The 27,852-nt window shown below is 42.6% G+C and overlaps 1 protein-coding gene across 2 annotated transcripts; it reads left to right on the forward strand.

The window, feature by feature from the left end:
* The first annotated feature begins 6,024 nt into the window (after window positions 1–6,024).
* LOC128349368 (steroid 17-alpha-hydroxylase/17,20 lyase) lies at window positions 6,025–27,431 on the forward strand. Of its 2 annotated transcripts, XM_053305524.1 has the most exons (8): window positions 6,025–6,393; window positions 12,208–12,346; window positions 15,586–15,815; window positions 19,606–19,692; window positions 22,583–22,795; window positions 25,497–25,666; window positions 25,764–25,867; window positions 26,350–27,431. In XM_053305524.1, exons 1-8 carry the CDS (start codon window positions 6,085–6,087, stop codon window positions 26,625–26,627), a joined length of 1,530 nt encoding a protein of 509 aa, XP_053161499.1. In that variant the 5' UTR covers window positions 6,025–6,084; the 3' UTR covers window positions 26,628–27,431. The 2 variants fall into 2 exon arrangements, with proteins under 2 accessions (XP_053161499.1, XP_053161500.1); XM_053305525.1 differs by lacking the exon at window positions 22,583–22,795.
* The last annotated feature ends 421 nt before the right edge of the window (window positions 27,432–27,852 follow it).

Below are 27,852 nucleotides of genomic sequence, written 5' to 3' on the forward strand. Positions count from 1 at the left end.
CTTCATCTTTTACTTCTAAAACAGCTTTTTTCCTGATTTCTTTGCTTCTTCTAACAGGGAATTCTAGCTCATGTTCTATTTCATATAATTCTAATCCTATTCCTTGTTGTAATACTTCTTTCTTCTGGCAATTTATTTTAAATTGCCATTCTGTGGTTAACAAATCTCCTCTATTTCATTATCTTTTTCTGATTCATAAATTTACTGATTTTTGCCCTAACTGAAACTTAGATCTCTCATTCTGATTTTGTTACTCCTACCATGCTCTCCTTTTCTGGGTCTTCTTTCTCTCATGTTCCCCACTACTCTGATTAAGGCACTGGAGTTAATTTTTTCATCTGCGTGTTGTTTCTATCCCTCTCTGCCTCTTCTAATTTTCTTCCTTTCAATCACACATCGAATGTACTGTATTTACCTGAATACAAGACTAGTACTCCCCCCCCACCCAATTTTAATTTTGGCATTCATGAGGGTGTGTGTATTAAATTCAGGGTCCATTTCCTTTTGGGTAAATATAGGTATAAGCTTTATTTAACCCCTATTTTAAGAGGTTCATCTTAAATTCAGTCTCATCTTGTATTCATGTATATATGGTACAGCTGGCTCTCATTATCTGCGGGGATTCCGGTCCTGCCAACTTCTGCGGATAATGAAACTGTGGATGAGACAAGTAGATGTTCCAAACTTCCATGGCTTGGCAAGGTAATTGAGAGGGTGGTGGTGTCACAAGCTCACTCAATGGAAGACACTGGCCAGAAATATATGACACAATAGCCAGTTGTCATGCCCTTCCTCACGAACAGTGAAGAGGAGTGGGAGGCAGGCAACCCTCCAGCAGGTGGAGAGGCACCTGATGGAGAGTGGTCTGATGTCGGGCATCAGGAGAGAGTTAAGACGGGCCAGAGCGAAGGTTCTGTACAAGCAGGTCCATCAGGATCAGAGGACCCTGGGGGTGAAAAAATTAGATCCTAACCCAGGGGGCGAATGACCCTTAACTCCCCAAGAACATAGGCAGGAGAAGCGGCGAAAGCAAGTGCACTTCGGAGAAGCCAGCGCCTCCTTGGGAGGCAGCAAGAAAGACACTGAATCTCTAGCAGCTGGCTGGGGGAGGAGAACAATTAAGGCCAAAGACTATAAATCAGGTGGTGTGGGCAGAGAACAACCGCTGGAAACAACACGTCAGCTGGGCTTGCACTGTATCAGAGCGTTTGCAACCTTGGATTCCTGGCTTCTCATTTGAACTCCTGAGACCCGTGCTTCCCCTGTTGTCAGCTTGAAACCTGAGCTGCTGGCTCCTGTGCCATGAATCTGGGGCCAGGCGTTGTCCGGCAGGCAAGCTCTTGACACCAGTAGCTCAAATTTCAGTTTTACTGCTAAATAGTCAGGTTTAACAATCTCACCAAGAATACAGAAGTGAGGAGTGAAAAGCCCAGATTCCAATGTCACAATCTCTCTGACAAAAGCTCCAAGCCAATTTGACGTGTTGTTTACAGCAGTTTGTTCAAGTCTCAGGCTGCCCTATAGTCAGCAGCCACGTGCACCTAATCAACACTTCACTCCCGACAGATGCCATAAATTCAATCCAGCTTCTTTCTTTTCACCAGCCAATTACTCTTTTGTAATTCCCTCACCTGCTGCTGATGTTTTCCCCATCTGCATTCTCAAGGAGATAGTTGCAGTTCAAACTCTGGCTCAGATCCTGACCCTTCTCTCCAAAGATCACCTGTCCCTGCTGGCCCCTCCTGTGCCAAATACTTGCCCTGGCCTGTCTCAATTACCTCCCCATTCACATTACCGGCCTGCTCCTCCTCAGGCACCTCCCCACTTTCTAGTAAGTCACCTGCCTCCCACTCTTCTCCAATGTCCTTGAGTGGAGGCATGACGGGTGGCTTCCCAGCTCCAGACAGCTTGGAGGAAACTGATTATTTTGCCCATTTCAAACTGGCTTTCAGGCGGGCTATGGCATGGAGACTTGGTCGGCCTGATGGATTTCAATTCCAATTGGGAATTGACAAAGGAAGTGTGACTCTGTTGGTCCTTTTGGACCTCTCGGCAGCTTTCGATACTATCAACCATAGTATCCTTCTGGAGCGTCTGAGGGGCTTGGGAGTGGGAGGCACTGCTTTGCAGAGGTTCCGCTCCAACATCTCAGTCAGGTTCCAGATGTTGTCCCTTGGAGACTGCTCTTCTTCACAATCTATACTTTTGTATTCTGTGCCTCAGGGCTCCATATTGTCTCCAATGTTGTTTAACATCTACATGAAACTGCTAGGAGACATCATCAGGAGATTTGGTGGACAGTGCTATCAGTATGCTGATGACATATCTATTTCTCCAAATCTATTTCTCCATGTCAGCATCATCAGGAGAGGGCATAAACTCCCTAAATGCCTGCCTAGAGGCAGTGATTGGCTGGATGAGGGATAACAAACTGATACTGAATCCAGATAAGACGGAGGTACTCATTCCGCGGGGTCAAAACTCGAGAGACAGTTTTGATCTGCCTGTTCTGGATGGGTTCACACTTCCCCAGAAGGAACAGGTATGCAATCTAGGGGTGTTTCTGGATCCAAGCCTCTCCCTGGTGTCCCAGGCTGAGGCAGTGGCCAGAAATGCTTTTTATCAGCTTCGGCCAATACGCCAGCTGCATCCGTTTCTTGAGATGAACAACCTCAAAACAGTGGTACATCTGCTGGTAACATCCAGACTGGATTACTGCAATGCGCTTTATGTGGGGCTGCCATTGTATGTAGTCCGGAAACTACAGTTGGTCCAGAATGCAGCAGCCAGGTTGGTCTCTGGGTCATCTCGGAGAGATCATGTTACTCCCATATTGAAGGAGCTATACTGGTTGCCAACATGTTTCTGGGCAAAATACAAGGTTTTAACCTATAAGGCCCTAAACAGCTTGGGCCCTGGGTATTAAGATAACATTTTCTTCACCATGAACCCCACTGCCCATTGAGATTATCAGGAGAGGTGCGTCTGCATTTGCCACTGTCTCTTCTGGTGGCTACTCAGGGACGGGCCTTCTCTGCTGCTGCCCCAAGGCTTTGGAATGCGCTCCCTACTGAATTAAGAGCTTCCCCATCTCTGACAGCTTTTTAAAAGTCTTTAAAGACACATCTATTCACCCAGGCTTTTAATTAATATTGTTTTAATGGTATTATCTCTTGTTTACACAGTCAGACAGGTGTTATTTACTGGTTTGTTTTATCCAGACATTGAGTCCTTCCCAAGGACCTGGGATGGCTGAATTTTATTATCAATATTGTTGTTATTACTATAGATATTGTCACAAAATACAGGCGGTTTCCAGTAAAGTTGCTTTTTGTAACTGGCTGATGGCGATTTCTGTGGCCCCTATGGAGCTGAGGTGCTCTTCAAGTTGTTTTGGAATTGCACCTAGGGCGCCGATTACTACTGGGATTATTTTGGTCTTCTTCTGCCACAGCCTTTCAGTTTCAATTTGTAGATCTTTGTATTTTGTGATTTTTTTCTATTTCGTTTTCTTCTATTCTGCTATCATCTGGTATTGCTTTGTCGATTATTTTAACTTGTTTTTCTTTCTTCTCGACTACAGTTATATCTGGTGTATTGTGTGGCAGATGTCTGTCTGTTCGTAATCGAAAGTCCCATAATATTTTTGCATCTTCATTTTCTACAACTTTTTCAATTTTATATTCCCACCTATTTTTGGCTACAGGTAGCTTGTATTGTTTGCAGAGGTTCCAGTGTACCATCCCTGCTACCTTGTCATGCCTTTGTTTGTAGTCAGTCTGTGCGATCTTTTTACAACAGCTGATTAAGTGTTCCACTGTTTCATCTGCTTCTTTACAAAGGCAGCACTTGCTGTTTGTTGTTAATTTTTCTACTTTTGCTCTTATTGCATTTGTTCTTAGTGCTTATTCTTGTGCAGCCAGTATTAAACCCTCTGTTTCTTTCTTCAAGTTGCCATTCTTAAGCCACTGCCAGGTCTTGGTGATGTTTGATTTTCCGGTTATATTGTGCAAATATTGACCATGCAGTGGCTTATTTTTCCATTTTTCTGCTCGGTTCTTGACTTGTTCTTTCTTGTAGGCTTGCTTTGTTTCACAATGGTATTATTACTAGTACTAATAATAATGATGATGATGATTCAATTTCTAGACCGTTCTTCCAAAAATGGCTCAGGGCAGTTTACACAGAGAAATAATAAATGGTTTTGATGCTGTTTTAAAATATTATTTTTAAAAATTAAATTATTGTAATATAGTTTTGGGCAGTATTAAAATATGTCAAATAAATAAATAAATAAATAAATGGTGAGACAAGACAATTGGGGGGTTAGGTTCTTGGGCAAGGGCAAAAAGGTTTGGTAGAAATTAAAGAAATAATATACTGTGCCATGCTCTGCTGGTGTCCGGCATCCAGCAATGCCCCCACAACCACTAATTCTGCCATATTTCCATGAAAAAACCACAGGAATGTTTTTTTAAAGAAACAGCCGCAAAATGGCTCTGTTCAGCAAAATGGTGGCTGGAAATTACTTCGGAGGTCTCCAGCCACCTAGGAACCGTAGATAGGCAAATTTTAACCCTGTTTGTATTCGTGAATAACAAGGTCGGGTCTCCATTGCCTGACCACAGATATGCGAAACGGCAGGTGCCAGGACCATGGATGACAAGGGCCACCTATATTTGCTTTTATAATATCTATCCTGCTATCATCCTTCTAGCACTTTTCTTTCATATTTTGATCCTGGGCTGGCTTGCTTCCTTCCTTTCCCTACTCTTTTTCTAGGTGACTTTTATGTTCATCTTGATTCCTCTGACATATCTACGTAAAATGCTTTCCTCCCTCCTGAGACCCTTACAGGCTCTCCCACTGAGGTTATGCTCTCCCAGACTGTCCTAGTCAGTCTCTTGGCTCATATTATTTCTCTCTCCTTCAATCTGGGCATTCTCCAAGTGTCCATTATCTCCATGCTTGCACTTGTTCTGCAGAATGCTTTCTCTCTTGCTCTTTTGCAAGCGAAGCAATCTTATTTTACTTCTCTCTTTGTTGTAATACACAATACTTCATCTCCTAAGCATCTTTTCCCTATTTCAACTTCTGTTCCTCCTGCAGTGTGTCCTTCCACAGACATTTGAGGAATACTTCTTGGATAAGAATTCTTCTATCCACCCTTCATGTTATCTTCTCCTTAAGATAAAAATGCTTTTCTCTGCTTCCATATTAGCATTAGATGCTTTGTCTCCAGTTACCTGACCCCACTGGGGACTTGTAAAAGCCAAAACAGAACCAAATGGACTGGAACGATCCCTTAAAATCCTTTCTGATCCAGTTCCCTCTTCTTCTTTTTGAAATCAATTACCTCAGTTCCCTCTCTTTGTTTCATACTTATTCACTGTCTTTGGAAACTTTTCCTTATTTTTTTTTAAAAAGGCTTCTTACCCATTGTCTTTACTGAATTATTACCATTTCTCCATTATCCTTTTTTCATGCATCACTCTTCCACTAGAAATCTAACTTGCTTATTTTATTTTTACATTCAAGCACCCTCTTAAAATGCATCTATTCACCCTAGCTTTATTTCCTTTCCTTTATTTCACAGTGTGCCTTGTCTATATTCTGGGATTATAAGCCCTCAAATAGGGTTTATTGAGTTTTTAAATTTTCTGTACAATGCTTAGAAATGTTAATTGCTTTATAAATACCTGTAAAAATGTTTTACCATAAGAAAAAATATGTAATAATAAAGGACATTCCATAAAGTGGGGGGTGGGGTGGGTGTCTGGTAACTTTACCAGTGTTTTCCCCAAAGAAACACATTTATTTGAATGACTCTTTTGGTAATTCATATAATCAAATTCAAGCTCAAATTCAGCTCAAGTGTGCTAATTTCTTTTTGCTTTGCTGTTATCGTTCCACATTGCAGTTATCTCCCAGAATAACTGATTAGCCAGCAAGGCAAAAGCCTCAAGGCAATGTGATGTCACTACAAGCCCTTAAAAGAGCTTAGATTTTTCAGTTGCAGGAGAGTGCTTCCCTTGACTAGTTGTACCTGGATCTTAGACCAAGTCCCAGGCCAAACAAAGGGCAATGATGTCTCTTTCAGTTGCCTTGCTCCTGATGCTGACTTTCTTATTCTTCTGGAAGCTAGCAAAATGGAAGCTGGTGCCTAGGCTCAACTACCCCAGAAGCCTGCCCTCCCTGCCAATCATAGGGAGTTTGTTGCAGCTTGCTGGACAGCCCCAGGTCCATCTATTATTCCACAGGCTGCAGCAGAAGTATGGCAACCTCTATAGCCTCTACATGGGCTCCCATTATGTGGTGGTGGTCAACAACTATCTCCATGCCAAGGAAGTGCTGCTTAAGAAAGGGAAGATATTTGCTGGCAGACCACGAATGGTAAGCAACCCATTAGTTTCTAACTTGAATATAGACCATGAAATCTATCTCTGAATTCACCAAGTTTTGTTACAGAATACAGAAAAGATGTTTAATGATGTAAGAGCTTTGAGCCCACACTATCTCCTATGACTGCTTCCTCAGCATTCTACAACTGTGCAAAAGAAAAAGAATTAAGAGTGCTGAACTTATTTGATAAATAATCAATCATAAGTCAACATTTCCCACTTTTGCAGAAACATTCTCTGAGCTTCTGGAAAACAAAGTTGTTTTGGTTTCATCTGGATTTATCAGTTTTTGGGAGAGCTATTTAATTAAACCCTATTTACTACATATTTCATAACTGGGGCCTAGAAGGTTATAGTTTTAGAGAGGAAATGAAATAAACTTCATATTTTGATATTGAACTGGACACTTGCATGCATGTAAAACATGTGCTCTGCCACTCAACTATAGCTATTCTCCTAATTCTTCTTCCTCAGAGTCTTGTCTTCTCTTTGTCCCCAAACACATCACAGCAGCAGCAATTGTAGCATCAATGAGGGGTTAAAAATAGATGGAAAGGAGCAAGGGAGAACAGGAATTGGATGGTGACACGCAGTTTCTTTGCAAGGGGTTATTTGGATCTTATACTTTTCCTGTCCTATGTTAACAGTTTACTGAGCTTACAAGGAAGTAAGGTGAGGAGGCAAATACCTCCATGCGTATCAGTGAATTTTATTTTTGATGGATGAATAATACTTACTCTTGGAACATTATTCTTTGTCAGGGAGCATATGGCATATAGTGAATGTACAGGAAATATTAAAGAAAATGCATGATGTGCAGAATCATGTTTGTGATCAGTTTCACATAATTAATACAAGCCTGTTAGTGATGTGCATGGCTTTGTTGTCTGTCTTCCTTTAATATAATGGGTCAATTTGTTCATAGTGATATACAGGGGGGTACCAAGGTTGGAGCGGGACTGGAGATGAGATTTTAAAATGGGTCCCTTGCTGCCTTCCTCCCCTTCTCCTGGCCCCATGTCTCTGCTGCAGAAGAACATTAAGGGTAGGGGTGTGCATTTTGGAATTTTCTTGTTTCGATTTGTATCCGAATCGAAACACCCCCGTTTTGTTTTGTACCCAAATTTTCTGAATCCGAATCAGCCCTGTTTTGTTTTGTAGCCGAATTTTCTGAATCCGAATCGGTTTGGATTTTTAAAAGAGGTCCCAGGGGAAAAAAGTGGGTGGTGGTGGTAGTGCCCAATGGGTGGAAGCTACCAGCCAAATTTCAAAGGAATTAGGCAAAGGGCTGATTTTTTGTGAATTTTTAAAGTTTACACATCTTTAAGAATTTTCCCATAGGGAATAATGGAGATTCCAGCAAATGTATCGCTTCAAATCAAGGGGAAAGGGATGACCCAGAGCGGAGTGTAGTGGGTGGTAGTGCCCAATGGGGGCAAGGAAACTTCCAGAATTATTTCAAAAAAATTGGGCAAAGGGCTGATCTTTTGTGATTTGATGAAGTTTATGTGTCTAAGATTTCTCCCATAGGGAATAATGGAGGTTTAGATTTCAGCAGCCCCATAATTCCACTTGGGGGGCACTGGGGTTGCCCTGAGCGAGGAGTTGTGTAGTGCACATAGGGTTCCAACCACCCCCATACCCACAAGCCCGTGGGGTACTGGGTTTTGTTGTTTCTGAGGTGTTCATTGTAGATTCTCTGATAGCATATGAGATTTTCAGTGAAAAGCAAGAATCCACTCTCATATGCTACTAGAAAATCTACACTCAGAACACCACAGAATCAACAGAACCCAGCACCCCATGGGTTAGCAATCCTTCCCCTGGCCAATGTGGGGTCAGTAAAGAGTGGCAAGAAGAAAAAGAGCTAGTGCAGAACAAGGAGGGAATTGTCAGCAGGTCAGCCCATGATTTAGGTCACCAATCAGAAGGCTGGAAGGGTGGGAAATTCAAAGAGATGTCAAACACAAAATGGAGACTGACTCAGAGATCACCACAAAATGGAGGTCCGAAACAACAAAACGTTTTGTAGCCGAAACAGGGACATTTTGTTTTGTATACAAAACTTTTGGATCTGGAAAATTGGTGTTTTGTTTTGTCTACAAAACACCCGAAACAGACTGTTTTGGGTACAAAAGAGTTTTGTAATTATATTGTATTTGTGTTTTGTATTCGAAATGTTTCGCACATCCCTAATTAAGGGCACGTGTAATATACTGTAGCAAATTAACAGACAAACCAAACTGTCATCTGAATCGACTCCAAGATATATGGACCAAATGATTGGGGGTTGATCTCAAACCAAACCAAATCATTTGCAAAATATGGGAAAGGCGACTTGTAGGAATTACATGCTGCATTTTTTGTATATTGGCTTTTCACAGGAGAGGTTTTCCGTGGTAACATAACATGTCTTAAAGAGCAATGCAATTAATTTAACATCCAAACAATCCTGCAGAGCAAACCAGTGCTTGAATGTGGTTCTTTCAGAGTTTCCCCAATCTAGAGTTGTGAAGTGACACAACTGACTCAGTTTTAAAGAGTCGCCAAGTGACCCAGTTTTAAAGCCTTGGCCCTTGTTTCAAAACACAACCACACCACCTGACTTTGTGCTGATATACTTCTATAATAAAACTGCAATCCTATGTACACTGACTGGGAAGTCAAGCATCATGCCCCCCTCCACACACACAGACATGGGAGTTCCTGAAGGCACAAGCAGCAACTGAACTCACAAGAATGTAATAACATGAAACAAGCATATTCATGCAAATATGCATTAGCAGCAATATTTCAACACACAACTTAACAAACTTGCATTATTCTTTATCCACTCTCCCCTCTGTCTCTAAAGGATTCAATGTGTAAACAACTGCATTTGCAAGAATATAAAGAAGTTTTTTTTAAAAACCCAAGGTAATGGGTATTTTTTGGCTGGGTTGGGGAGAACTAGGAATTTTTGTTGCTTTTTAATGCAACTTGGGGAATGGGTGGGAAAGAGACCCACCATTCAGAAAAACAGGCAAGAAGTCCCTTGCACCTCTCTCTCCTTTTGCAGAGTTCAGTTCATTGTTTTGCAAGCCCAGAGAGCAGACACTGGTACAAAAAATGAAACAAGCACAGACCCAAGGCTGATCTATCCTCCACACACAGAGACATAATATTCTTCCCCTTCCCCCTTTGAAGAGAGACAGTTTGCAAACTGCAGTCCAAACTCCACAATTTGCCAAAAACAAAAACAGGGCGGGGGCTTACTTTTTTTGTCTTCCTTGGGCAGAGTTCAGGAGTTTTGAAAGCACAGAGAGCAGCAGACACGTACACCTGGTCTCCAAGAGGCTGCTCCATTCTCCATGCCCACATACACATCAAACTCTTCCCTTCCCCCTTTGAAGAGAGACAGTTTGCAGATTGCAGTCCCAGCAACACATGTTGCTAAAAACAAAAACGGGGTGGGGGGGGCTTCCTTTTTATTGTCTTCCTTGTAGTGTCTCCCACCCCCTTCCACCTCCAGGTACAGCCTGGGTGACAGAAGGCAGACAGAACCGTTCCCCTCCCCCAAGAGCAGGACCGAACTCAGCAAAGATCCATTCATTCTCAGCTGCCTCAGCCTGCCCGGGAGGAGGAGGAGGAAGCTTCGTTGAGGGGGAGTTTGCTTCTCTCCCCCCTTCCAGCAGTTTCTGTTCCCTCTCGCAGGCATGTTGCATGGGCGGGGAAGCAGGGAGAGATTTGGCAGGTAGGCAGCCGCCTTGCCTTTGCTCTCTCTTGCAGGAGAGAGGGCAGGAGCTGGCCTTGGGGGGCCTTTAGAGGCTATGGGCCAGGAGATACTCCTCTCCCTTTATCTAATTAATGGTATGCCTATGGTGACATACTCATATCCTGTTTTCCCACTCTTCTGGTTTGGGGATATGATGAATTACTGTAATATACATGTCAAAACAGCAGTAACTGATTTGCTATGTGTTTTAACTGGAATCTTTTTAATGTGTTATTTGTGAGCTGCTCAGAGAACAATATGTTATGGTGCGGCTAAAAAATAACTTTGTTATTTTCAACTGCCTTGAGCCATTTTTTGAAGAGCGGTATATAAATCAAATAAATAAAAATAAATATGTCATTGATTAACAAGTTTGACTGCCAAACCTACAGGTGAAACTCGGAAAATTAGAATATCGTGCAAAAGTTCATTAATTTCAGTAATGCAAATTAAAAGGTGAAACTGATATATGAGACAGACGCATTACATGCAAAGCGAGATAAGTCAAGCCTTAATTTGTTATAATTGTGATGATCATGGCGTACAGCTCATGAAAACCCCAAATCCACAATCTCAGAAAATTAGAATATTACATGGAACCAAGAAGACAAGGATTGTAGAATAGAACAATATCGGACCTCTGAAAAGTATAAGCATGCGTATGTATTCAGTACTTGGTTTGGGCCCCTTTTGCAGCAATTACTGCCTCAATGCGGCGTGGCATGGATGCTATCAGCCTGTGGCACTGATGAGGTGTTATGGAAGACCAGGATGCTTCATTAGCGGCCTTCAGCTCTTCTGCATTGTTTGGTCTCATGTCTCTCATCCTTCTCTTGGCAATGCCCCATAGATTCTCTATGGGGTCAGGTCAGGCGAGTTTGCTGGCCAATCAAGCACAGTACACTGTATACTTTTCAGAGGTCCGATATTGTTCTATTTTTCTATTGACACCTATTTCTCCATGTCAATGTCATCAGGAGAAGGCATAACCTCCCTAAATGCCTGCCTGGAGGCAGTGATGGGCTGGATGAGAGGTAACAAGCTGAGACTGACTCCAGATAAGATGGAGGTACTTATTGTGTGAGGAGATGATTTTGATCTGCCTATTCTGGATGGGGTCACACTTCCCCAGAAGGAACAGGTACGCAGTCTGGGGGTGCTTCTGGACACAAAACTTTCCCTGGTGTCTCCCTGGTTGAGGCAGTGGCCAGAGGTGCCTTTTATCATCTTCGGCTGATATGCCAGCTGCATCCATTTCTTGAGATAAATGACCTCAGAACAGTAGTACATCTGCTGGTCACCTCCAGACTTGACTACTGCAATGGGCTCTATGTGGGGCTGCCTTTGTACATAGTCCGGAAACTGCAGTTAGTCCAGAATGCGGCAGCCAGATTGGTCTCTGGGTCATCTCGGAGAGACCATATCACTCCTATCTTAAAACATCTATACTGGCTGCCGATAAGTTTCCGGGCAGAGATTATAACCTATAAAGCCCTAAACAGCTTGGGCCCTGGGTATTTAAGATAACGTCTTCTTTGCTATGAACCACACCACCCATTGAGATCATCTGGAGAGGTTCATCTGCAGTTGCCACCGGCTCATCTGGTGGCTACTCAGGGACGGGCCTTCTCCATTGCTGCCCCAAGGCCTTGGAACACATTTCCTGCTGAAATAAGAGCCTCCCCATCTCTTACAACTTTTAAGAGGGCAGTCAAGACACATTTGTTCACCCAGGCTTTTAATTAGATACTGTTTTAATTGTGTTTTAATAGTTTTAATTTTTTAATTTTAATTGTTGAAATGTTTTATTGACTGTTTTTATTGCCCTGTAAACCACCCAGAGAACTTGTGTTTTGGGTGGTATATGAATGCATTAAATAAATAAATACATACATACATACAGTTTTGTCCTTCAAGGTATAGTATACTGTATAGTATATAGTATAGTATACTGTTTAGTATAGTATACTGGAACTACACTTAACTAATTGCAGCACTGGGTGTTTTGGAAGGGCAAAAGAATGTTCTTAAGCTTTTCCTCATTGATTCAAGGTAACCACGGATTTGCTGACACGAAATGGAAAAGACATCGCCTTTGCCACTTACAGTCCTCTCTGGAAATTTCAGCGCAAGCTGGTGCACTCTGCACTTTCCATGTTTGGGAAGGGCTCTCTGGCCCTGGAGAAAATCAGTAAGTACCCCCAAGGCAGCTAAGGGTTAGCTCTCAAGAGAATGCCAGCAAAAGGGGGCGGGAGGACAGAGAGAGGAAGATCCTGGTGATAGTGCTTGTAGCCAAAATACTAAGGTCATGTCTCTGGGTGAAGATAGGTGTAAGATTTTAAGTGTAATGGAACAAATATAAGCTGCATTCCAAGTCATTTGTTTTCAGAACAGCAAATATGCCCTGCAAAACAAATCTACCTCTCTGGATGCACAGATGTTATATATAGTTTCAGAAGTGAACCTGGGCGCTTTCCAGACTAGACCCACAATGGGGTCAGGACGAATCTCAGAAGTGTGCTTCCACACTTTCTGTGTTGTGACACCGCAGTCCCTACATGGACAGCAGGGTGCCGTTCACATTTCCAATGCCTTGTTGCGAATGTAATCGCTGCGATATAGAGCAAGGTCGTCGCATATCCAGCGTGAAAAAGTTGCTGTTTTTTCAGGTTGTTAGTTGCTGCGAGACTGCTCCCCCTGCTGTTTATGGCCCGAATGCGACTTGCCCAAATGGAGGCAAGGAAAGTCTGGAAGGCACCCAGCTGTGGATGTTCTGAGTTCAGAGGTTTTCTGGCAGCAGAAACTAGATTTGCATAGTGATGAATTGCCCACCCTTGTGTCACTGATGAAGCCACTTCTCTGCCTCTTGCAGCAGGGCTGTACACAGCACTGATTGACTGACTCTTGTGTCAGTCATGAAGTCACCTCCCCACCTCACTGAGCAGATGTTTTAAGTGTAATCAGTTTAGAAATCTTGTTTAAAAGAAAAGAAAAAGTTTGTAGCAAACGCCTATGTAGGTGCTTGAAAACCAAAATAAAAGGAAATCACAGAGCCCATTTGAAGCATGGGAGAAGTAATAATCTGCATTCAGTTCAGAACCAAGCCATTCGGTGGCTGATGTCTGAACAGAGTTATGTTATTTTACTGAGCCATATTTCATCCTGCAAAGCAAAACTATAACTATCTGTCCTGTATGGTATTGCCTAATTTTTTTTGTCCTTCACTGCCACTTAGTGGTGATTGCCAGTACTTAACTGCAGACTGGCTAAGGAGATATATTTTATGGTATCAGTTTCTCTTGATACAGAATTATGTAAACTCTCATGACATAACACATGCCAGGAGCAATGGAACAGCTGTATATGAAGCATGGATACTTGATCATGTAATTTTTTCAGTCACTTAGGATAGATAATGGTCTAATTTCAAACCTTTACATAGCCTTTTCTAACTTACTTCACAAGGTTGTTGTGAGGAGAAACTTTAGTACACCACTCTGGGCTCCTTGGAGGAAGAGCGGGGTATAAAATTTAATCATCATCATCATCATCATCATCATCATCATCATCATCATAATGCACTTTAATTCTCAGAAGTTTCCTTCATCAGGACAAAGATGGAGAGGTCACAGACAGTGATATTCATTATGGAGAGAATAGCTTCCTGTTGATGGTTATTAATAATTTCCAACAACTTTTTCATCATTAAAAGAGTTTATAATTCTTATAGTTCTTTAGAAGAACTTGATAGTTCTTATCTCATTCACCCTTGTATCAGTTCTGCAAAGCAGCTTAGGCTATTGGAGAGCAACTTGTCCAGGGCCTGAAAGAGTGAAGGCAGATGTGAACTAGGATTTTCAACTAAACTCAACCCTATCTATCATATCATATGGCCATCTTGGATAACAGGTTGTTCTTGTTCACACTAAATAATCAACATATGGTCTCCAGAATGGTTGGATTTATATACTTGATACATTAAGATATTTATTGTATTCTATATAAAGCACAGCCCCATGTTGTAACTTGCACGCGTAGAGATCCCTTATAGCAGGCTTCCCCAAACTGCGGCCCTCCAGATGTTGCTTAACTACAACTCCCAGCATCCCGAGCCACAATTTATTGTGGCTGGGTATGCTGGGGGTTGTAGTTCAGCAACATCTGGAGGGCCGCAGTTTGGGGACACCTGCCTTATAGTCTGAATTTTGTTAACAAGACCATTAATCATTGTGGACCTGCCTGTAGGTCTCACTTTTCTGTTATGCCAAGAAAGATATCCCCTCAGTAATTTTGAATCCCTTATCTAGGGCCATTGTAGAGACAGATATCCACACCTCTCTTATTCCAAATATTTCTTGATCATCATACTTTGCACAAAGTATCATTTGATGATACATTATCATCATACTTTCCTGATAAAGTATGCAAAGTTATCAGCCTCCTCACTTTCAAGTCAACCAACATGTCTCCTGCACATACTATGAGTAAGGACAGAGCCCCACCCAGAGTGTATCTTTGGCTTCATAACTTCGTTTCATGGCAAAAATTCAGCTCCTGAATAGTCCACCAGCTGAAGACATATTTTGCATTGAAAATACAGTGTAAACAGTGCAATATGACAATCAGGTGGTGTGTAAACAATTTTTTGCCCTTGGAAAATCAGGAGCGAACCAAGTCGCCAACCACAATCACTGTACCTATATTGATACATGTACACTCTCCCTCTCTCTCTCTCTCTCTCTCTCTCTCTCTCTCTCTCTCTCTCACACACACACACACACACACACACACACACATCTGGAGCCAATTTTATATACATATTCCAAAGGTCTGCACTGAATAAAAATTTCTTCTCAGTGGGATTTGCTGAGGATGAGACCAATCTGAGGGTGCTCTCATTAGTCAATCTAAAGTCAGTATTCACAGGTCACCATGTTTATGTGTTGATTGAAAAAGACATAAGGAGGAGAATTTATATTTGATTTTAAAATGCCTTTCCTGTTTTCTAAAGAGACATTCAAGTGGCACATTCCAGACCAAAACTGATCAAACATAAAGTTTATTGCTGTGTTTATTTCCCACAGACCTTTTTCTTAATAACGATTACCATTACTAATTTAGATAGCACTTTTTAAGATTGCAGTATTTTTGCCATTTTGATTGCCCTTGGCCTATTGTTACTATCTTCCTTTTCCTTTCCTTTTTTACATCTTGGGAACTTGCCCAAGGAGGACAGGCAGTAAACTCATGGAAGAAGTGGGATTGGACCGAGGTCTTCCAGTTCTGAAATCCAAAACAATCCTGGGGCTCAACTAACTATTTTACACATGCCTCAGCCTCACCCCTTAATCCTGACTCATCCTTCTAGCTCCTTAAGTGTTCACTATGACCATCCCATCATGCATCTCTTCTTCTGTGCTTTTCTTCTAGTCTGTCAAGAAGCAGCTTCCTTATGTGGAATTCTGAATGTTACACAGGAATCTTCCCTGGACATAGCATCTGAACTGACACGTGCTGTTACGAATGTGGTGTGCAACCTTTGCTTTAAATCATCCTACCATCGTGGAGATGCTGAGTTTGAGGCCATGCTCCAATACAGCCAAGGCATTGTAGACACTGTGGCCAAGGAGGGTCTAGTGGATATCTTCCCATGGCTTCAGGTAAGAGCTGGCAAGAGGAGTAGGCAACTAAAGAACACATACTCTGTTCTTCCAGGGAAGCTTCTGAGAGATGACAAGAAAGCCTCTGCAGAAGAGGGCTGTGACCACTCAGGAATATTCTTGCTACCCTTAATCTGTTTTAATGGCATTGCTTAAAATGACAAGCTGTTAGTGACTCATACTTTATTAATTTCCCACGTGATTTGCAGTCCTTTATTAAGGAGGACTGGAAATTTGGACAGTAGCCTTTGCTGTTTGCACCACTCTTCCTTTGCTCCCACAGTTGTACACTATTCTGAGATGCACAGATTTGATCCAGAGTATGTGGGCGATATCCTTCAAGGGTGGGATGAACCAAAGAAAAATGCTTCCAGGTTTGTGCAGTGTGTCAGCAAGTAGTCTATCTGTATATGTGATATCAAAGAATGTTAGGCATTTCCACCACCATTCTTCAAATTGATAATGGTGAGCTTGGGGTAGTTCCTCATATAATTTTCTTAAACACAGTGGACAAGTCATTGGTTTGAGTATAGCCAGATCACCCACTCAAGAGTACAAGAGGAATGTGTCAATCAACTATAGGATATTGACTATTTTCTAAGTATAAGATTTGGGGTGTTCCAAATGCTATTTGGGGCAAAGAGGTGCAACAAAAAAAGTACTGGTTATCAGAAAATTTTACCTGCATGCCAAGCAGACAAGTATACTTTTATGATACTGAGTGCAACAAAAAGAATTCTGGTCACCATACAGCTCTACCTCCCTGTGACAGGTGACAGGTGTATATTGATGATGTAGGGATGTGCACGAGCTGTCCGTTCATTCCCTTGTGGGGTGGGGAAGGGTGCCTTTAAAAAACAGGTATGGAGCTCCTTACCTGCATGTCCCCTCTGACCATGCAAATGGCTGGCGCGTGTGCCGATGCCGATCGGGGCTGTAGGAAGGAACACCGCAGCCCCATGCGGCTGTTTCTAAAACGAGTGCCAGTGTGTGTGTGTGTGTGTGTGGTGGGGTGACGGGAAGGGGGTGAGCAGGTAAGGAGTTCCTTACCTATTTTTTAAAGGCACCCCTCCCTGCCACCCGTTTAGCCGGCTCAAACTCTGGCTTTTGAACAGGTTCTGGATTCCAGAAAGGGAGCGCTGAATCTGTTCATGCACATCCCTATTATGCTGGGTGCAACAAAAACATCCTGGGTATCAGAGAATTCTACCTACCTGTATACAAAATAGAGACAAATGTATGACAAAGTGCTTTTTATCAGCAAATTTTATCTGTATAGCAAGCTGGTGGGTATTTGTTAAGGAAGCTGAGTGCAACAAAAAAAGCCTTCCCCGTGGTAGAGCATTGTGCCAGGAATAATTTTTTGATGAACTGGACAACAGAAAATACTACCAGTGAACCAACTTGCCAGGAAAATATTTTTGCTTTATAGGAAGCAAGGATAGCAGCTGTGGAACGCACTCCCTGCAGAGATCCATAATTTGAACGCTTTATTGGCTTTTGGGAGAGCCCTTAAGACGTATCTGTTTGGCCTGGCCTTCCAGGGTTTTTTAATTGTTGTAAAGGGTTTTAATGTACCTGGTTTTTCAGGATTTTTAGACTGTTTTCATGGTTTAACTGTTGTTTTATGGTATTTTAAAATCTCTGTTTTAATTGTCGATTGATTTTGACTGTTTTTGTTTTATCTGTGAACTGCCCTGAGCCATTCTGGAAGGGCGGTATAGAAACTGAATGAATGAATGAATGAATGAATAAATAAATAAATAATGAACTCTCGGACATGACCTAGAATTCCACAAAAGAGAAAAACCTTTGAATTCTTCAAACAAAAATCAGAAAATGTTATGTAAATAGGCAGAATCCTGTTACCCATTTTGAATAACACATATTGAATACAAATATGTTGTACTTATATGTGTGCTTGCTCATACACAGAAACCTCCCACTTCTGCCAAAATTACATATTCTCTCACAGAATATGCAGTTTTGGCAGAGGTGGGAAGTTTGGAGTGAGACCTGTATAGCTTTAAATTTATTTATTTTTTAAAAAATTAATAATGTTTGACATTTTGTACCTTACATATATCTTTCCCCACCCCCCATCCCTTCCCCCCACCCGCCCCAACCCTGAGCCCAACCTTCCCTCCCCAAGCAAGCCTTGGCGTGCTGCACTGACAAGGGGGGTGTAGGAAAAGGAGAAATGGGGGGGGAGGGAGAGAAGAAGATGGGGAGCAGGAAGGGAGGGAGAACAGAAGAGAAGGAGATACACACCGTTGCACCAATAGATGTGGGTAAATCCGAAAGGGTGTTTTGGGTGTTTTTTAATTATTCTAAGAATGGTTCAATAAGGAGAAGCCATGTACTGCCAGATGCAAGAAGCCCCAACCCCTAACCGTGAGACCACTTGCTTCTGTTTTACAAAATCAGAGTCTACATTCAGGTACATGTACCTGAAGTTACCCAGACCAAGCAGCCCAGAAGGGCTCAGCCTGGGCTGCAAAGGCATTAACAGGAGGAAAAACAAAATGGAGAGTAAATTTTCGATCAGGTTGAGGATGTTTATGGAAACCTATTTCCCTGAATCTGTGGCATATCCAGATCATGCAATACCTTGTGAAATTGGCTGGCTCATATCACAAGCAGTATTGGAACAGAGCAAGCAATTTATCTCCTCTAGAATAAAACAGATGCCACCTAATGGTGCAGTGGAGAAATGCTTGACTAACAAGCAGAAGGTTGCTGGTTCGAATCCCTGCTGGTACTGTATTGGGCAGCAGCGATATAGGAAGATGCTGAAAGGCATCATCTCATACTGCACAGAAGGAAGCAATGGTAAACCCCTCCTGTATTCTACCCAAAGAAAACCACAGGGCTCTGTGGGCATCGGGAGTCGAATCAATCAACTTGACAGCACACTTTACCTTTAGAATAAAACAGAGTATGTACATGTATAGGAAACTTTAGGACGTGTGCCTCCCTATGTGGCATGTTCTCTCAAGAACTACAGGTCCCAAAGTTCCATAGCTCCTTCAGGCATTTCCTTTGTATAAGTCCAAAGGGTATGGCATCCAGCTGGCAGCAGGAGGGAAGAATAAGCAGCAAAGCAATCAGGGCCAGTGAGATCCCAGGAATAGCAAGAGTAAGTGCTGCTGATAAACTTCTAAAGCACTAGAATGTATGTGAGTCCATGAGTGAGGCTCTGGTCCAGAGTGCATAGAAGAACTGAAAATAGATGGTGAGAACAACATCCAAAGGGTGTTTTTTTTAGTGCACTTATGCATATGTATATTAATTTTAGGAACAAAGGGACCTAAAGAAGCTAGAGGACATCAATCAATCTTCCAGTTTTTCAAAACAGATAAGTTGTGAGGTGTTAACAAGTGTGTACCAAGCCAAGAAAAATTACACTTGGGCACTCTCCATGTTAGATGGAACAGAACTTCCTGAATCTCAATAGCAGAATCTAGCATCTGTGGGAACAGATTCTGAACTGGTGTCTGCGGACAACAAGGGCCGCTGTTGAATCCAAGGGAAAGAGCTGTAGTATGCAAGGACAAGGCAGTGGAGTGGAATCAGGAATATTAATAGTTTAATGAAATAGATATTATGTAGAGAGGGGCAAGTGCAGACTGTTTTTCAATGCTCTTGCTGCTGGCTGTTTGTTAGCCCCACCTCTACCCCAGGACTGGAATGCAAGTAACCTTAGCCCCATTCAAAAGCTGGCCTGGATCAAGGAACAGATTAGTTAAAAACACCACAGCCTCATCATCATATCCGCTTCTGTTTCCAGTCATTTCCCAATAAAGATTTGGCCTTGCTGAAACAGTGTGTGGCAATGAGAGATCAGCTCCTGTATCAACAGTTTGCAAAACACAAGGTAAGTGGTCCCATATAGTTGTTTTGTTTGTTTAAAATATTTATGCCCTACCCCTCCAGTAGCCACCTAATAGCACAGCAGGGAAATGACTTGATTAGCAAGCCAGAGGTTGCCGGTTTGTATCCCTGCTGGTATGTTTCCCAGACTATGGGAAACACCTATATTGGGCAGTAGTGATATAGGAAAATACTGAAAGGCATCATCTCATACTGCGTGGGAGATGGCAATGGTAAACCCCTCCTGTATCCTACCAAAGACAACTACAGGGCTCTGTGGTCGCCAGGAGTCGACACCGACTCGACGGCACACTTTACCTTTACCCCTCCAGTACACTACTGCTTGAAGTAGCTTACAAATCAGTAAAACAAATGCACTATAAAAACAATATAAAATAAAATTAATAGAAACTTGTAAAGACGTTTGGCTATAAAGAATAAAACTATTACTTGCTTACTAATAGAAACCAACTAAAAACAAACCTTAGTTAAAGCAAAGCTTAAAATCAGAAGTCAGAACGTTAAATACTACGAGATATAAGATGCAGCTAAAATGCCTCTTCTGCCAACAAGCATCCTTGCAGCAGCATTCTGAACCAGCATAGGAACACAAAAAGCTGCCTTCTACTGAGTCAGACCATTGATCCCTCTAGCTTAGTATTGCCTACACAGACTGTCAGCAACTTCTCCAAGGTTGCAGGCAGGAGTCTCTCTCAGCCCTATCTTGGAGATGCCAGGGAGAGAACTTAGAACCTTCTATTACTACTACCACCACCACCAGGGATATTTATATACTGCTCTTCAACCAAAGTTCTCAAAGTGGTTTACAGAGAAAAATAAATAACACATAAATAAGATGGTTCCCTGTCCCCAAAGGGCTCACAATCTAAAAATAAACAAAAGGCAGATACCATCAACAGCCCCTGGAGAGATGCTGTACTGTGGCTGGATAGGGCCAGTTGCTCTCCCCCTTTTAAATATGAATCACCACTTTAAAGATGTCTCTTCGCTCAGTTAGCAGGGGTGAATGCAAGTATGTGGATGCTCTTCCCAAAACAGCCTATCCCTTATGGGGAATATCTTACAGTGCTCATACATGTAATCTCTCATTCAAATTTAAACCAGGGCAGACCCTGCTTATCAAAGGGGACAATTCATGCTCAATACGGGAAGACCAGTTCTCTCCCCATAAGACCAGCTTTCCTGGAGCTTCCAAAACACTTTCAAGGGCAGCTCCATATAGAGCACATTGTAGCAGTCCAATCTGCAAGAGCACATTGCAGTAGGCTAATCTCCACTTAGGAGATGTGACTAGCAAAGAATAGAGATCAAGTTCCTGTTGGGAGTTATTTTATCTATTTTATTGTTAAATTTATATACCGCCTTTTATTAAAAACAATCCCAAGGCGGTTTACAAAAGTTAAAAAACATACAATAAAAATGACAATTAAAAATTAAGCTAAAAATATAAAACAAATCTGATTTAAAATATATAAAATACAAACAAAAAAAACTATACGTGGGTAAAACACACAGAAGCAGCAATAAAAACAATCACGTTAGGACCATTTGTGGATAGAAGCATCACACGAAGATGAAAATGGAGCAGACTAGGATTCCATCCAATACAAATTTGGAGCCAGAATGCTGTTCTAGATTGGGAAAGGAGAAGGAGCGTGGAGGGGAGAGGGCATGTATCCGCACAAAGAATAATCTTGCTTTAAGATCAGATTGAATGGGCTACCAGTGAAAATGAGGTCAGTTTTGACAAAACCTGCCCACCATCCTCCCCCTGATACTAAGCTGACTGTATCTGCTGACAGGAACCTACCTAGTGGAGGTGTATGTGTGGGGTTGTTTCAGTTCATCTCCTCCAAATGGCTCCTGCAGTATACTCAGCCTCCCTCTGCATCCTCCCCATCACTATAAAAAAGAAAGGACATTTTGTTGGAGTTTGTAATTGTTTAGCAAAGCGCCAACAAAAGGAAGCTACTCACTCCAGTTACAGAGTTGAGTGCCCAGTTTAGTTGTTGCAGTTATGGGAAGAACACTCATGGATATTCTTTTACCATCTAAACTAAATAGGTTTATTAGTGAAGTACATTTTGGATAGGAAAGACCTAGTCCTGTCTAAAAGCTGCATGATGGATAGATGGGGGGAGAGAGAGATGTTTCCGTCTACTCTCCGAGAGGAAAGGAAGAGGACTGACTCAGCCCAGGAAGTACCTGAGGAGTCAAGGCAGGGGTCATATAGTAGAGGTAAAGCAGGGACAGGTAAGGAGACCCTCACTAGCTACCTCTACTCCCAATGCCCCTACTGGTCATTAGGATAGTCAGTGCAAAAGGTCAATGTACTTGAACTCCATCTCCAACACATGTTACTAGTACAACTGAAATATTCCGATTTCTAATGCACTACAGCAGGCAAGTCCTGGGCTTCCACCAGTCTCTTCCATGTCCCTCAGTCTTAGCCCATAGTGGCTCTGAACTAGGGCTGTAGTTATAATTGAATGGAGGGGCAATAACCAGGGGAGCCTGGCTGGGCAACAGCCTACTCTTAATTCTCCCCCTCCCATATCCTCGACTCACTGGGATGTTGGTGGCTCTAACTGGAGGACTCATCTCAGCTTCAAAACAGATGAGCCTTCTCTAGGAGGTATATATGTAGGTAGTAGATCTCACCCTCTCTCAGCCAGGGGAATACACACACACACCCATCCATCGATGTTCTTACACTTCTTCTGCAGCAAAGAAGAAGTGGGGGCAGGTAGGGAGAAGAAGAAAGTGAGGAAGGTGAGGGGGTAGGATGCAGGGGGCCATCTTCACTTTTGTCCCAGGGTCACTCCAACCTTGCTACGCCCTTGCTCAGAACCTTGCTCTGTTCTCCTTTCCAGGAAGCCTTCAATGGTGATTCAGCAAATGACCTAATGGATGTACTCCTGAAAGCCAAACTGAACATGGAGAACAACAACAGCCACTTATTGCAGGGGCAGGGGCTGACAGAGGACCACTTGCTTATGACAGTGGCTGACATCTTTGGAGCTGGTGTAGAGACCACCACAACTGTATTGAAGTGGATTGTGCTCTATCTATTACTCTACCCAGAGGTACCAGCTCCTCCAGTTCTGCCTAGGTTATTGAGAAGATGATGGCAATGGGCTATATTAGCCCCACAGAGAAGCATCTCAGAAATGAGGGACTGGTAAGAAGGAAGTTGAAAGGAAAAGTCAGGAGGGTCAAATCACTCCAGAAAGCATGGAATTTATTTAAAACCACAGTACTAGAAGCACAGCTGGAATGTATAGCAAGAAGGAGGAAAGGTACCGCCAAGTTCAGGAAGACACCAGCATGGCTAACAAATAGAGTCATGGAAGCTATAAAAGGGAAGATGACTTCCTTCAGAAAATGCAAGTCCTGCCCAAATGAAGAGAACAGGAAGGAACATAAACTCTTGCAAAAGAAATGCAAGGAGACAATAAAGGATGCAAAGAGAGAGTTTGAGGAGCACATAGCTAGAAGTGTCAAGGGGAATTTAAAAAAACCTTCTTTAAATATACCAGAAGTAGAAAACCTGCCAGAGAGGCGGTTGGCCCCTTAGATGATGAGGGTGTGAAAGGGATTATTAAGGAGCATAAGGAGATTGCAGAGAAGCTGAATGACATACAGTACTTGCATCTATCTTCACGGCTGACCATATACCCTCTCCGGAACTGAGCTTTTCAGGTTTAGCGGCTGAAGAACAGGGCCAGTTTGAGATGACATAGGAAGATATTCTAAACTGTCTTGATAAACTAAAAATTAACAAATTGCCAGGGCCAGATGGCATCCACCCAAGAGTTCTGAAGGAACTCGAATGTGAAATTGCTGATCTCCTAGCAGAAATATATAACTTGTCCCTACAATCAGACTCTGTACCAGAGGACTGGAAAGAAGACAATGTGACTCCAGTTTTCAAAAAGGGATCCAGTAGGGATCTGGGAAATTATAGGCCAGTCAACTTAAATTTGATGCTGGGTAAATTGATGGAAAGCATACTTAAGGACAAAATTGATAAGCATACAGAAGAAAAGGTCTTGTTGAAGGAGAACCAGCATGGCTTCTGCAAGGGAAAGTCTTGCCTCACTAACCTTTTGGAGTTCTTTGAGAGTAGCAACAGGCATGTGGATAAAGGTGATCCAGTTGACATAGTATACTTGGACTTCCAAAAAGCTTTTGATAATGTTCCCCAGCAAAGGCTCTTGAGTAAACTTAGCAGTCATGGAATAAGTAGACAGGTTCATGTGTGGATCGGGAATTGGTTGAAGGACAGGAAACAGAGAGCAGGAATAAATGGACAATATTGACAATTGAGGTAGGTAGGAAGTGGGGTCCCCCAGGGATTGTTACTGGGACCAGTGCTCTTTAGCATGTTCATAAGCGATCTAAAAGTTGGAGTGACCAGCACAGTGGCCAAATTTTCAGATGACACTGAACTATCTAGGGTAGTCAAATCCACAACAGATTGTGAGGAACTCCAAAAAGATCTCTCCAAACTGGGGGAGTGGGCGACAAAATGGCAAATGCGGTTCAGTGTAAGCAAGTGTAAAGTGATTCACATCGGGGCAAAAACCACCAATATACGCTGATGGGATCTGAGCTGTCGGTGACTGACTGGGAGAGAGATCTTGGGGTCGTGGTGGACAGCTCATTAAAAGTGTCATCTCAGTGCGTGGCAGCTGTGAAAAAGGCTAATTCCATGCTAGGAATCATTAGGAAAGGGATTCTAAATAAAACTGCTAATATTCTAATACCCTTATACAAATGTATGGTGCAGCCACATCTGGAGTATTGCGTACAGCTTTGGTTACCATATCTTAAGAAGGATATTGTAGAACTGGAAAAGGTGCCGAAGGGGGCAACCAAAATGATCAGGGGCCTAGAGTACCTTCCTTATGAGGCTAGGCTATAGCATCTGGGGCTCTTTACCTTGGAAAAGAGGCATCTAAGGGGAGACATGATTGAGGTGTATAAAATTATGCATGGAGTGGAAAGGGTGGACATAGAGAAATTATTCTCCCTTTCTCACAACACTAGAACCAGGGGTCATCCCATGAAACTGAAGATCTGAAATTTAGGACCGACAAGAGGAAGTACTTTTTCACACAGCGCATAATTAATCTATGGAATTCTTCGGCATGGGATGTGGTGATGGCTACCACCTTGGATGGCACTGAAAGGGGCTTAGGCATATTCATGGTGGACAGGTCTATCAGTGGCTACTAGTTTGTTGGCTTCGGGCCATATCCAGCCTCAGAGGCCCAATGCCTCTTAATACCAGTTGCAGGGGAGCAACAGCAGGACAGAGGGCATGCACATACCTCTTGCCTGTGGCCTCCCTAGAGGCATCTGGTGGGCCACTGTGTGAAACAGGATGCTGGATGAGATGAGCCTTGTGCCTGATCCAGCAGGGCTGTTCTTATGTTCACTTAGAGAAATTTCATTGCTTCTTGCACAGCACAGATAATAGAGAGCAGGAGGAACCACAGCTACTACCTTCTAGTAGCGCAGCTCCCAGGAATAAAGGCAGCATCCCCTATTTTCAAAATTGCCCACCTTTCATTATCAGTTGAATTACTCATTGTGGCAGAATGTTTCTTCCATGAAAGGATACCCACACAAACTGTTGGTTAACCCAGCTAGGGAATGCTGAAGGAGGTGGGGTGGGGCTCACATAAAACAATAGGCAAGGAGGAGGCAGTTTATTGCAGACTCTCTACTCTGCTGCTATCACTGTCTGAGTGACTTGCCCAGTTCCTTTTCCTTCTTCAGGTGCAGCAGAAGATCCAAGATGAACTAGATCAGAAAGTTGGCTATAACAGAAATCCCCAGCTCAGTGACCGGCTGCACATGACATACTTGGAGGCTACCATTAGTGAGGTTCTGCGTATCCGGCCTGTATCTCCACTCCTTATCCCACATGAGGCATTAGAGGATACTAGGTGAGGACCATTTCCAAAGGGTGGGATCTGCTGCAAAGCCAGGGAGGGAGTTACTCTCAGTAAGAGACGGGCACTGACGTTTTTGGTCTTTCTGCAGCATTGGGGAATATGACATCCCAAAGGGAGCTCGGATTGTGATCAACCTCTGGTCCATTCATCATGATGAGAAAGAGTGGGACAAGCCAGGGGAATTTAATCCAGGTGAGTGTGCAGTACTGCCTCCATGTTCAAATGCCTCCCTGGGAAGCGTGTGAGTGTGTGGCTGTGGCTGTGTGTGTGTGTCCGTCCTCTTATTCAGATTCCCATATGATCTAGAAAGAGTGCTCTTTCAACACTTTTTTTCTACTATCCTTTGATCCTTCTGTCCTACTTCCCCTCTTAGCTTAGTTTCCTGTCCAGAAATGTCTCATAGTCTCAAGCCTCTGCCTATTGCTATTCTTAAACATATTCACACAGTCTCCCTTTCTGCTTTGAATCTTGCCCTGTTTATTATGAAGTCAGCCGTCTCTCTCCCCTTCTCAACACTGCAATTTTGCATGGCAGTGAAACATTACTGAAGCTTATAGAATTCCTGTCTGCTCTGTGATTTGGAAAGGGTCTATCTTCTTATGAAGTTCCATTGTAGAGTCTGACATGTTCTCTACAGAGATGTTAAATGCAACCCACTTTGTACCTTCCACCAGGTCGCTTCTTGGATGAGAGTGGGAACCACATCTACTCTCCTTCACCCAGCTACCTCCCCTTTGGAGCGGGAGTCCGGGTTTGCATGGGAGAAGTCCTAGCCAAGATGGAGCTGTTCCTTTTTATGGCTTGGATCTTGCAGAGATTCACCCTCAGCATCCCTGAAGGCCACACATTGCCAGAACCAGAGGGCAAATTTGGTGTTGTGCTCCAAGTTCCAAATTTCAAAGTAAAGGCCACACTGAGGAAGGCTTGGGAGGGGCTGGAAGTAGATCAGTGACATTACTAGGAAGTAGATCACTTCACTTAAACAGAGAGACAGATGGGAATCTCTGTTCAGTTGGTTTACTGGAAAGGTTTGTACATACAAGACTGTCAAGAATGTGAAAGCTGATTGCCTAGGATGGAGGCAATGGGAGCAGGAACTACCATCAAGGTAGAAGGGGAACCAACATTCTTAGTAATCTTTCTTCTTTCAGTAGCTGCAGCCCATCTCCTCCCTACCAATCTCTGTGAGCAATAGCCTGGGTTATAGGACTTTGTATGCTATAGTAATGACAACTCTGAGGTGTCATCGGTAAAGACAGAATCCGGGACATCTGGTTCTTAACACAGGACACTCAGATATTTGAGCTAAAAGATATGATTGAAATTCTTCAGGAAAAAAAGCAGACTTTTAAACTTCTTAGTGACCCAACACAGCCACTAGGAGAAGAGAGAACATCACAATCTTTGTTTTCTCTTTGAAAACTCTAATTTTTGGTGGTTGCACCCCATTTATGGAATAGCATCCTGAGCGAGTTTTCCCAGCTCTGTCACTTTGTTCTTTTAGATGCCAGGTAAAAACCTTTTTCATCACACAGGCCTTTTATATTTTGATTTTCAGATTCAATCTGATTTTTAAATTTTAATATGAGTTTTTAAGCTGTTTTGTACTGTATTTTGTATTCTCTTTTCTTCTTTTTTGTCTGTTATGATTTAATGTGTTATAAGTGTTTATTGTATGTTTTAATCCTCTGTTGTGAGTCACCTAAAGAACAATTCATTATGGACTGGCTAACAAATAAAATTTATTATTAATTAATTATCATTCATTCATTCATTCGATTTCTATACCGCTCTTCCAAAAATGGCTCAGGGCTGTTTACACAGAGAAATAACAAACAAATAAGATGGAACCCTGTACCCAAAGGGTTCATAATCTAAAAAAGAAACATAAGATAGACAGCAGCAACAGTCACTGGAGGTACTGTGCTAGGGGTGGATAGAGCCAGTTACTCTCCCCCTGCTAAATAAAGAGAATCACCACATTAAAAGGTGCCTCTTTGCCAAGTTAGCAGGGGTTATTAGAGAAGAGCATGCACAGGGCAAGAACACAGCACTACAAATACTTTGTGGCCTTGTATCACTTCACGGGGGGACACTATGACACTGTCATAGTTCAGCAATGAACACCAGAGGTAGATGAGGAGATGACACTGGACTCTGTGTTGCTTGGCAACAGC

The sequence above is a fragment of the Hemicordylus capensis genome, chromosome 3, assembly GCF_027244095.1.
Source record: "Hemicordylus capensis ecotype Gifberg chromosome 3, rHemCap1.1.pri, whole genome shotgun sequence".
Taxonomy (NCBI): Eukaryota; Metazoa; Chordata; class Lepidosauria; order Squamata; family Cordylidae; genus Hemicordylus; species Hemicordylus capensis.